The sequence below is a fragment of the Tachypleus tridentatus genome, chromosome 5 (genome assembly GCF_004210375.1).
Source record: "Tachypleus tridentatus isolate NWPU-2018 chromosome 5, ASM421037v1, whole genome shotgun sequence".
Taxonomy (NCBI): domain Eukaryota; kingdom Metazoa; phylum Arthropoda; class Merostomata; order Xiphosura; family Limulidae; genus Tachypleus; species Tachypleus tridentatus.
The window spans coordinates 45,229,860-45,242,301 of NC_134829.1; the positions used below are offsets into that span (position 1 = coordinate 45,229,860).

At 37.2% G+C, this 12,442-nt stretch overlaps 1 protein-coding gene across 3 annotated transcripts in view; it reads right to left on the minus strand.

Annotated features, from left to right (window-relative positions):
• Positions 1-779: 779 nt before the first annotated feature.
• The window catches only part of LOC143251067 (IQ motif and SEC7 domain-containing protein 1-like), a 67,126-nt gene continuing 55,463 nt past the window's right edge, over positions 780-12,442 (minus strand). For all 3 annotated transcript variants that reach the window (XM_076502420.1, XM_076502422.1, XM_076502421.1), the window contains exons 13-14: positions 6,584-6,636; positions 780-4,148 (exon numbers count right to left, since the gene is read on the minus strand). In XM_076502420.1, the coding sequence (XP_076358535.1) occupies positions 3,912-4,148; positions 6,584-6,636 (290 nt within the window). In that variant the 3' untranslated portion in view covers positions 780-3,911. The remainder of the gene's footprint in view (positions 4,149-6,583; positions 6,637-12,442) is intronic.

Here is a 12,442-nt window from a genome sequence, read left to right on the forward strand (position 1 = left end):
TCTCAGGTAAATGAATAACACACCATACGGGCTTTATGAATAACCCATAAACCTGTTAAAGTTGTATTTCTGATGAAACAACTAAGCTACGAATGCACTTTTTTTTCACTTTAACGGCGAACCCCCACCCCTCTACAGATCAGTCACTTACAGTCAGGATAATGCAGGCTTCTATGACATTAAAAACAACAATAATGCTACGTCTCTCCGTCAAAAATATTTTGTTCTAATTTTCAGTTTATTAGTTAGCACTTGACTCACAAAAAACAATTGCTCATATTCAGACATCATAAACGTTTGAAACTCATTCATATAAATTATTTTTGCTCCAAGTTCCCTGTGGGTCCACGACTTGCTTCGGTATGGGGACTTTAGTCACAACACAAAAAATAACATTAATAATGCAATATCCTATTTACTACTCTTGAGTTTCCATATATACTTTAAACACACACAAATAAGACTGATTTCACTAAATTTTGTTCGGCCATTTCTTTACGTAAAGTTTTCCTTAATATCATATGATGTATACATAAACATGAGCTCCACCAGAAGTGAACATAAAAGAAACTAGTCGATAACTTAAAGAGTTCTTAGTAAGGAACAAAAACGAACCGATAATTTCCTCAGCTATTTGAAAATTTCCCATTCCAAGACGTAACACTTACTCAGTTTTGTTCTTTGGAAGTGTTAGCTGGTTCAGTATCCCGCGTTACTACAAAATTAATAATGTTCATTTTTTCCGACCACGATGAGGGTACATAATTTTAATTTCGGTGTTAATTAAGAACAGACTGTTGTTCGACTTTTCAGTAGAAGAACACGATATTTGGTTATGGCTACCTCGCCACCTCGTGGTAACTAGCTAAACCTAAATAAACGCACGACCTTTAAGAAAATATTAATATGTTTTTTTATTTAAGAGAAAAGCGAACGACTCTCCTAACAATACATATCAATACTTAGGTACCGTCTTGTGGTAAGAAATTAAACCTAAATAAAAATGACTTTATGAAAGTTATAAATTTGTCATTTTAGTAAGCATGGTAAGCAAAAGGGGGCAGCGAAGTGCCTAACAGAATATATCGGTATTAGCACAAACACAATTTTCATTGCAAAATACCAGGGTAACGAACTTAGTTACATTTACTTAACTTTGCTGTTCAAAATCGACTTAAATGTAACATACAAGCTATATTATCAGTCATATTTACTTCTACATTAAAATTACTATAAATCCTCACGGAAGATAACAAGACACGGATACCAAACGGTATACCATTACCTACACATGATGGTATCTGGGACATTTGGTGAATGTCATGAAATCTTGGAAATAATTCGTTTTATTAGAGTTAAGGATTTCTTTTTGTTTGAAGCCCATCAGAAGGGAGTGGACAATATCTCAACCTTACTGTATCTGCCAGTGCTAAATATTTCGAAAAATCGAAGAAACACCACATACCATGTGAACAATAGGTCTACAAGTTGCAGTCGGATTTCACTAGTTTAATAAAACATTGTATGAAATATTCAAAGCTTCTAATTAGCGAACCGGATTATCATATAATAATTGCTTATTTCACACAATCAATGCTTAATATATTTAATTTGATTAAATACATAAATGAAGAATTTCTTTCCTTCTTAGAGTACCACTGTCAGTACATGTAAACAGTTGTCTAGGTTCTAACCTTATTTGGTGCAATGTGCTTATTTTTGGCTGTATAATTTTTTTTACGGTATGGTTCAATCGCGCGTTTTTTTTAATCTTTACTGACGTTTCTTGTTTAACTTTCACAGAGTGCAAATTCAGTTTTTGTCTCTCGCAAAAAAGGATTTGAACTCGAAACCGCTTACAATACAAACTAGTTTTATACAAACTTACTAGTACTGGCTAGTAAGGCAGTTTTAAATAATTTAAATATAAAACTGATAATTAATAATATCTTGCTCAATTTGGTTCATACCTCAACAGTTGTGAAAACTGATGACATATCGCCTATACCATTGTTATGTCTGTCGTATCACAGCCGGCCTGACGAGCCCTGGTGTTACACAAAAGGCCTCGTCGGTATTAGATATGGTAGATGTCGATTTCTCTCATGTTTTTTTTTAGAATTACCTACCATATTATTACACTTTCACAAACAGAGCCAATCTTAGGGTCTTATTTTAAGAGATTCTGACCTCCAAACGTTGGGCAACAAGTTTTCCTTAGTAATCCCAATTTTGTATCTTCTGGGCCATGTGGGTCCAGTACCAACAAAGTTAAGGGATTAACCAGCTCGTTGGTGCTGGTTAGCTACAATTCGAAAACTTTTAACTGGTACAAAAACAAACGTTGAAGTTTGACTTCATATTATACAGACAAATGCTTTAAACAGTTATATTAATCTTTAACATGTTATATTACACAGCAGATATAGCCACGGTAGAACAGTTGTACCAGGACTACATTTGACATTGTTTAGCATTGCGTGACAGTTTGATGTCACCGAAAATTGATCGCATTTGGGAATGGTACATAACATAATGTTTGACTATATATATATTTTTGGTCGAAAAGATAAGATAATAAAATCATGTTCAGGGCCTTAGAATTTCATAGATGGAACATACTATTTACTAATGTAATTGAAAAACAAAAGAGCATGGATTAACTTTGAAACCCTGGCCTATCCAGAAAGATCCCTCAAACATGTTATATTGCAACTGTGGTAAGCAAAGTGCAGCGTCTTATATCAGGTGAGAATAGATGAACACAAAAGTCAGAGATAATACCCTTTACATATCCCAGGACAAAGTACACAACCAAGAAGGTTTCCTATTTGGAAAAAAAAAAAATTACAGAGGTCCATGACATACCAGTTAAACCATTGCATACCTCAAGTAGCTGGAGAATCAAAGGGGTATTCATGCTATTCCATTTCAAGACATAAAAGCAAAGTTGTCAAACGTAAGGCCTAGGGATTTCTACGTAATCGAACTGTTGTAACAGATTTTGTAAATTTGTTTTCAATTTTGTGCAAAGCTACGCGAAGGCTATTTTACGTTAGCCGTCTATAAATTACCAGTGATAGATCAAAGGGAAGACAGTTAGTCAACACCATCCATCGGCATTTCTTGGATTCTCTTTTACCAACGAATAGTGAGGCCAAACATCAAATAATAACACTCCTATGGCTGAAAGGACGAGCATGTTCAGTAATGGTAATTCGATCCCACAACCTCGGTACCTTAAAAGCGTCGTCTTCGTACATAATTAGATGGATTATGGATAACTCAGGAAAGGTTCGCTTTGTACATGACAGGACCATATAAAAGATACACTTTCGTTAGATCAAGTATCACCGGATGTGACGGTATAGGTTTCAATTTTATACAAGGTAAAGCTACAAAATCGGTTTCACGTAACACGTCCAATCTCTACATGCATTACACTGTATTATCCAAGTCGAATCTAAACGGTTTCGTAACGAATTTCTGCTCTCGCTAGTTAGTAGTTTCTGTTGTTTATAAAATATTCAGTGAAATTTTTTTTCGGATTGTTCTTTTGTAGATTTATTTTTATTTGAAGATGTTTTATTCTTGCTTTCCGTTTTGGAATGATGGGAAACATTTGATTACAATACAAGCTTACAGCGCCGGAGTTAACAACAGGGTTATTAAATTCACAAAGCCAACTAATAAAGCTGTGTACTTAGCAGGAGATTGTGAGGAACTAGTCCACAAAACACAACTGAAAAACAAAAGTTCCAATTAGGTATCTGTTGTTATAAATAATAGTCAAGACAAAATAAATACTATTTGTTTGGAATAGTTCTCATGTCTACGCTTGGAGCCAGCTCAGTTTCAGTAACAAGTAGGTTTGATGTTCCTTCGTTCGTTTCGTACGTCGTAACCAACTTCTACACATCAGTGCTCTCGGAAACTTTTGCTATGTTGCCCTTGCTATGCGTCTTATTTTTCTTTCCAAATAATCCACCTAGAAAGCTCTGCTGATTGGTAGACTTCTCACCCTGTGTGACTTGTGCAACAATGGTCTCCGAAATGTTCCTAATCTCACACGTTCCGCTACAAGACACCCCTTGAGATGATGAATCCTGACTTTCGGTGCTCGTGGCCGACGACTGAAAGGACACCGACTGGAGAAAACAAAGGGTGGTTAGGTTATATTTTACGGGAGAGTAAATATTTTAAAAATTGCATTAACAATATGTTTGAATAAGAACATTATTTTCGTACAACACAAATAAATGAAAATTACGTATTCATACTTTTCATAAATAAATTTGTTTTACTTTTCTTATCAGTAGAGCAGACTTCTAATCACAAAGTTTTATTATGTTCTGATTAACAGATATATCTAATTTACTTTATAGTGATGGCTAATTTGTGTTTGAATTATCTCTTTATCACATTTAGAATACAGGTTCAATAGATAATTATTTATACATTTCAGATTTAAATACTTCATGGTTTAAGAAGCTTCAAAATGTTTGCTCAGTATTTCAGATCTAAATATTGTTAAGACTAAAACTATAAGAAAACAAGCAGAAACACTGCTGTATTTACTAGTTAACTGACCGTTTGACGGTGAAATATTTTGGCTGGCGACTAAATACTGTCGTCGTTATTAGATAAGCTCATCTTAGCTTATCGTATGATGATGTATTTTAACTAGCGACTAATTTCTGATGTTTGAACCGACCAATCAGAATCAGGTTGAAGCTAAGTCAGATCTCACCAACTTACCAAGTCATAAACGACATCACACAGGTACAGTATTTGTTTGTAATTAAACAGAAAACTACACAATGAGCCATCTGTTCTCTGTTTACTACGGGTATCGAAATCCGGTTTATAGGGATGCAAGTCCGCAGACTTGTATATGGCTGTGCCACTTGTGGACGAGATTAAGTGAAATATACTGATTCTCAGAAAAACAAATAACTTGCACGAGTTTTACCTGTTACTGTTAAAAGCTTGTTTGTTTGTTGCTAAGAGCAAAGTTGCACAATAGGCCGTCCCGCTGTGCCAACCATGGTTATAATAATCTAAAGTTATAAGCCTTCAGGCTTACCATCGAGTTTTATAGTTTGTCTAAAAGTTAGTGTTTTTAATAATTAGAAAAACAAATTTCTAAATTAGGCGTTTATTCATAGGCTATTTATTTTCTCAGAAAAATAATTATATTAAATATTTTAATTCTGTGGTTATAACTAGTACTATAGTATTGATTCTTCGCCAATTTGAAATTAATAAAGTAAAATATACAAAATGGATGCATTACAATGATAACTGTTTATTCTTCAACAACTATTACACAGAATTTAAAATAACAGACATTTCTCACATTGTGTTTTATTTCAATTTTTTTAACAGCTGTACATTCACCTTTCAAGATCTTGTATCAAAATAACTTTAGTTTTGTTTACACCAACTTCCCATTGGTTAGCAAAACCAGAATCCATAAAAAATACCAAAAAAATTTGGTCGTATACAGAACTGGAACGAACGAAAAGTAAGTTATTCACTTGGTTATGGTTATCCCTGACTTGTGCACGTGTTGATTGGTCGGGTGAAAGTCAACATAATAGTCACTAGCGTTTATTGGACAGTTCATCATCCTGTGATGATGAAATGGTTTCCACGAGAGTCGAATGTAAACATTTTAAGTTATGTCTCATGACTTAGAAGAGCAGATGAAAGTTGAGAAACAGGAAGACGTTAGATTTGAAATCTCGATTTTGTTTTTAAAAAATCTATTGAATCATTAGAAAAATATTAATAGTGAATAATGATACCAGTAAAAGTTAGACTTCTTAAATCATTTGTGGATAATGTAGTATACATACTTATTGGAAACGAAGATTTACCACGTTAGTCGTTATGAAGTAGGCTTAACTTCTTTCTACCAATGAAGCAAAGAGTTACCACATTAGCAGTTATATAGTATGCTTAAATTGTCTTATACTTTGAAATAAAGGATTAGCAGTTATGTAGTAGGCTTAAATATCTTCTACCTATGTTTGTTTGTTTTTGAATTTCGCGCAAAGTTACACGAGAACTATCTGCGCTAGCCATCCATAATTTAGCAGCGTAAGACTAGAGGGAAGGCAACTAGTAATCACCACCCACCGTCAACTCTTTATCTACTCTTTTACCAACGAATAGTAGAATTAACTGTCATATTATAAAGCTCCCACGGCTGAAAGAGCGAGCATGATTGGAGCGACGGGGATTCAAACCGGGCCCGTGTTCTACCCATGAAACAAAGGGTTAACATATTAACTGTTATGAAGCAGGCTTAAACTGCCTTTTACCTAAGAAACTGAGTGATATGGAAAAAAAAAAACGGTAAAATTTGTAACATGTAAAATCAATTATAGAGAAAAACAACTCAAAAGTCCTTACCGACCAAAAGAAAACTATTAACATAGAATGAATTAAATATGTTAACGAAATGTTTGAACGATCACATATAAAAGTTACTGGAACATTTTGCTGGGAGACGCGTACCTTAGATATGCACTAGTAGGAATGTTACATTTGGTTTCGTAAAAGAAACAAAACTCACCATTCCGCTATCTAAAGAGCCTGCACTACCTCTTCGAACAGGCTTGTTCATTTCTAAACGTGAATCAATAAACAAAAAAGCTCATTAGTCATGAATAAAATTACTTATCTTTCACTCACGTAAATACTTCATTTATTATTTATATAGCAATTGCTTAAACCGTTTAGTAGCCTAAACTCTTTGTACTCGGAGTTGAAAACAGATTTAAAATCCAATTAAACGTACGTTACACGTCAGTAGTTATCCCATTAAAGAAAAATGTCTTTTTTTTTCACTAGATGGCGAGGCTGTTTCAGAAAACTGGAGTTTCTCATTTTGTTTAATATTGTGCAAACATTATTAAAATATGATAATTTTGTATACATAAAAAGTATCAGATATGTTCTCTATTATATTGTGCATATGATAATACAACTTGAAGACTAATATTTACTTGTTAACCAACGATAATACAACTTGAACAGTAAGTTTTACTTGTTAAATATTTGTTTTATTGCTGGAATAAGACAACTTTTAAACTAAGTGTAGTTAAACGTTTCAGCTACAATCTTACAGTTAACACTAATAGTCATAATGTTTAAGGAAACTGTTGTAATAATACTCTGATGGTTAGATGTAAACTTTACTGTTTTTACTTCCGAACTTAATGCCTGGTCAGAATCCTTAGCATAATTAATATGACTGCTTCTCATCGAAGATTGTTAAACCCAAGTTACTAAATATCCTGGAACGTTCGTGACTTAGGCACTGATCAAGTGCCAAAACTTTATAAAATACAGATTGAAGGTCAGCGAACTTTCCAGAGAGGGTATGAAGACATTCACGTGCGGAAGTTTTTACAGTCTAGAAGTTTCTAGAGTTCTATGACAGTGTATAAATGTTGCGAAGGCTGGTGAGAAGACAGTACATTCTACAGAGACCTAACTGACCGTTGAAAGTCACACCACAATCGATCTTCTCGAGAACTCAGAATTACGTGTGACGGTTGAAACAATAAGCTGTAACTGTATATGACCGTGATATTGGATTTGTTCTTATGGTATATTGTATTAAAATCTTCTTTGTTCTTATGACATACGAGTGAATCGAATTGTATTAAGATCTTCCAGATACACACTCTCAGTTGATTTTTACTATTTTTCCGATTGTGTCCAAATCACTTCATAATTATGTAAATATTATCAGATTAATAACTGTAAGTAACGTCACTGTAAAATTATTATTATTGTGATTTAATAAATTTGTGAATAATTATTGCAATAAATTGACTCTGTCTTGTTTGTTGGCTTCACGATCGGAACCTTCCACAGTAACACTGCTCGAAAGTGCTACACACACATTAATTCTGGTTTCACTGATCGTTACTAAAAAAAAAAAAAAAAAAATGGGCAAATGACCACATAACCCATATATATATGGAGGTCTCGCAAAATGCCATACCTCCATGTTATATCATAAACCTTCTCAATGTCAAAGAATATTGATAAAAGATGCTGTTTGAGAAAGGCTTCTCTGATTGATGTTTCAAGTCAAATCAGGTGATCCATGGTGGAGTGCTGTCGTCGGAACCCACACTGGGTGGGCGAGAAGAGGTTGTTTGATTCAAGGAACCAAACAAGACGAGCATTAACCATCCTTTCTAAGGTCTTACAGAGACAGTTCGTCAAAGCAATTAGACGGTAGCTGAAGGAATCTTGGGATTCTTTCCAGACTTAGAGAAAGGGAAGACAATAGCCTGACGCCAGGCATCAGGAAACACATTCTTCTGCCAGATCAATTTAAAAACAATCAGAAGAATAGCTAGATAAGCAGGAGATAGATGGAGCAGCATTTCATGGTGTACGTCATCAGGTCCAACCGATGTACTGACAGACCGATGAAGGACCAGTTTGAGTTCCACCAGAGTAAAGGGACGATTGTAGTCACAGAGACAATCAGCTTTCACCTAGAGTATCGGCAATGCTACAGGTATCAGAGACTTCCTGGCCACCAGAGAATAAGATCAAGAGAGGGGCAGAATTATATTGACCACTGACCTTTCAAATCTTGTCCCATATAACTTTGGAACTGATGGTAGAAGATATGCTGGTTGTGACCTTAATCCAAGATTCCTTCTGGCTTTGATGTTTTACCCACTGAGCATGTGCAAGGACCTGCTGGAAAGCAATGCAGTGCGAGAGTGTGGGATACCTACGAAAATTATCCTAGGCCCGTTTTTAAGCCTTCCGTGCCATGTGGCAAACAGGATTCCACCACGGACGAGGATATCGTAGAAAACGTGTTGAGGTTTTAGGAATACATTATACATTGTTTGTATAATACAGTCAATTACTGCTGCCATACAGTCGTCTATTGATGGCTTACAGACGACGGCAGGATCAAGTTCTGCGAGAGCAGTGAAAAAGGGTTAGTTTTCTTGATCCAGCTTCCACTGGGGCATGCGGGTCGGGTGGCATCGGCCACGCCCAGTCTCTTTCAAAATTATAGAAAAATGATCACTGCCTCGTGGAGTATTGTCAACCCTCGTAGAAAAATGGAAGAATAGTGAAGTGAAGCAAACTGAGAGATCGATAACAGTAAAGGACTGACTAGGTGAATGGAAATAAACAGAAGAACCAGTGTTGAAAAAAGAAAGGTTGTGATTAGAGGGCATATGTTTTACGGAGCGACCCCTCATATCAATATCAGCACTTCCCCAGAGGGATGATGTCCATTAAAGTTCCCCAGGATTAAAAAGGGAGATGGCAACTGTTCAATGAGAGCATCAAGGTCTGATTGATCATATGTCTCTCCAGGTGACATGTAGACAGAACAAACAGTGATGGTACGACCAAATTAAACACAGATGGCTATGACCTCCAAGGGTGTGTCGAGTGGCAAAGATAGGGTGGGCAAATGTTGATCAACCAACAGCGCCACCCCTCCATACACTCGTCCATCACACAGCCTATCATTTCTGGACAAAGAAAATTGCCGAAAAGTGACTGTATCACTAGGTTTCAGAAATGTTTCCTGTAAGGAAAGACATACAGGATGGTAGGAAGCAATTAGTGTTTTGATGTCATCAAGGTTAGAATGTAAACTTCAACAGTTCTATTGTATTAAGGTGGGCATTTTTATTTACGTGTAGACGAATTGAATGGAGAACCCTTCTGTTTACGACGACGTCTTTTTTCTTTACTGTCTTTATTCGAGGGAGGTCTATCGACCTCCATGAATCCTGCCCTGGGTCAATTTGGCAGATCTTTGCTGTTGAAAGAGGATTCCATCGACTGAGGACATGAACGAATGATTGTTTTGCATCTTGGGGTAGAAGATGAATCTGAGGAAATGCCTGTACCCGGAACCAAAGGAAGTGGATCTTGGAATTTCCTGGAATGTCTGTAAGGGACACAGATGTTGAAGTTCATTCATTAACATTTTTAACCACAGAGGTCAAAATACTTTTCATTTGGTTTAAGAACGATTCTTTTGGAGGCACAGAGAGATCCGTCTGCACTCCCACTGTGGTAGTGAAACGAAGTGCACCAGCATATGTCTGAAGTGGTGGACAGCAATTTTCGAGCATCAGGATAAGAAATGTTATGAATCATTTTCAAATGGTACTTCTTTTTATTCCAACCATTTAGGGCAAGAATGAAAGCAGGACGGGTGAGAGCCATTGCAATTGATGCAATGAGAGTCTGTTTCACACTCATAAGCATCGTAGTCTTTGCCACCACAACGATCACACGTCAAGAAACCACGAAATTACGTCTTCGAGTGACCTAACCGCTGACACTGGAAACATCTGAGGCAACGCAATTTCATCTTTGTGAGTGGAGATACGCCTCACTGCAGAAACTCCTTCGGTGCAGAAACGAGCGAGAATCTCCAACTCGGGAATGTTCTTCAAATCCCTCTCAACAATAACTCCTCGTGATGAATTCAAAGTAACACGAGGTGTAACCTCAATACGTATATCACCAATTGCCTTTGAATTGCAAGAGGAGTTCACTGTGTTGAGATGTGGATGTTTCCATCAATATGTCACCAGATCGAAGCTTCGTTATTGACTTTGGAGAACCAGCAAGTCCCTCTCGTCCCTTCTGAATCAAAAAGGAAGACATTTGACCTAAAGGCTTGTCTGAAAGATAATGTTATATAAAAAAAATGAGGTACAACAAATGTTGAAGATTGCTGCTCAGAATCTTCAAGAAGTGGTCGTTTACTTATAGACTGTTTTTTCATTATTTAGGTTTTTATTTGGAGGATCCCTAATAAAAAAAGGAATATTTCAGTGCCCACTGACCCTACCCACCATGAAACCCTACGAGGGGACGTACTACAATGTCAAACAAGGACACTGCAGCAACCCCAGGGTTGTGTGAGCACTATACTCAAACACCACCACCAGATACAATGTCCACAACACCTGTTGAGAACATCCAACACTGTTACTTGGTTGACCCTAGCCCAAGTAAACCAACCGGTTGACCCAAGGGGGCCACTTCAAGGCCGCCCGTCTACAGGAATTCAAGGCCAAAGTGGTGTGTTAGGGTTGAACCCCTTAGCCACCAGGATCCTCTCCTTCACAGGTCACTACGCATTGCAAACGCGTGAGTGGATGTTTAGATCCCAGAAGAGGTAAATTGACAGAACAGAACCTATCTTGGGAGGTCCCATCACTACATACAGGAATCCAGACAGAGGAGTACCTGTAAAGGATATCCCAGTCCTGTTTCTGTGCCTGCTAGCAGGCTGGAAACTCCATATACGTGGATACTGTGGGAAACATATCGAGGTTTCAGGTATAGAACAAGCAGCTGTAAGAATGATGAAATCAGTTACTGTCTCCAAGCAGTCGTTAATATATGGAAGACAATAACAATAGGATTGAGTTCCGAGAGAGACAGTCACCTAGACCCAACTTCCACTATGGCACTCAGGTCAGGTGACATCAACTAAGGCCAAGCTCCCTCAACACTATAGGAAAAGAACTGTCCAGTGGATTAGTATAGACACGAGAAAAAGAGAAGGGGATCTAATAGAGGTCAATAGCAACAAAATATTGACTGTATATATGAAAATATGTTAAAAAACAGTATTGAAGAGAGAAAGGTCGTGATCTAGGATATGTTCCACGGAATGACCCCTTCCATAAATATAAGCATCACCTTAGAGATGATTGTGTCGATTAAGGTCTCCAAAGATGAAGAAGGGTGACAACAGCTGTTCGCGAGAGTACAAAGTTCTCCAGGAAACAGGTAGAGAGAATGATGGTATGACCCAAGGAGATACGGATGGCTATGGCCTCCGAGGGTGCATCGAGTCGCACAGACAAGATGGGCATGTACTAATCGACTAGTAGCGCCACCCCACCCCGAACTCGTACATCATATAAACTGTCATTTAGACAAAGAAAACTGCCGAAAGGGGAGAGAATCAGCAAGTTTCAAAAAAGATTCTTGTATGGAGAGAAACATAGGATGATAGGAACTAACTAAGGCCGTCATCTAAATTAGAACGAAAACTTTGACAGTTCCGCTGTATCAAAGTGGCCATTTTGTTTTAGGTGAAGGAGATATGGTCAGGGAACTCTGGGTCGAGAGATGCAATGTCCAAAACACCCGTTGAGAACGCCCTTACACTGGTACTCAGTTGACCCTAGCACAACAGGCTCAGCAAATTGATCTTGGGGGCACCCAAAGAACACCCGTTCACATGTATTCAAAACCAAAGAGGTGTACTGAAATACCCTAGACACCACTCAACTACCAAGGTCTTCTCTTCCTCTTCACGGGTCGCCATGACCGGAAAAAACATGGATGTTCAAACTCCTGAGAATTTAAACTGAAAATACAGAACCTTCTCTGGGTT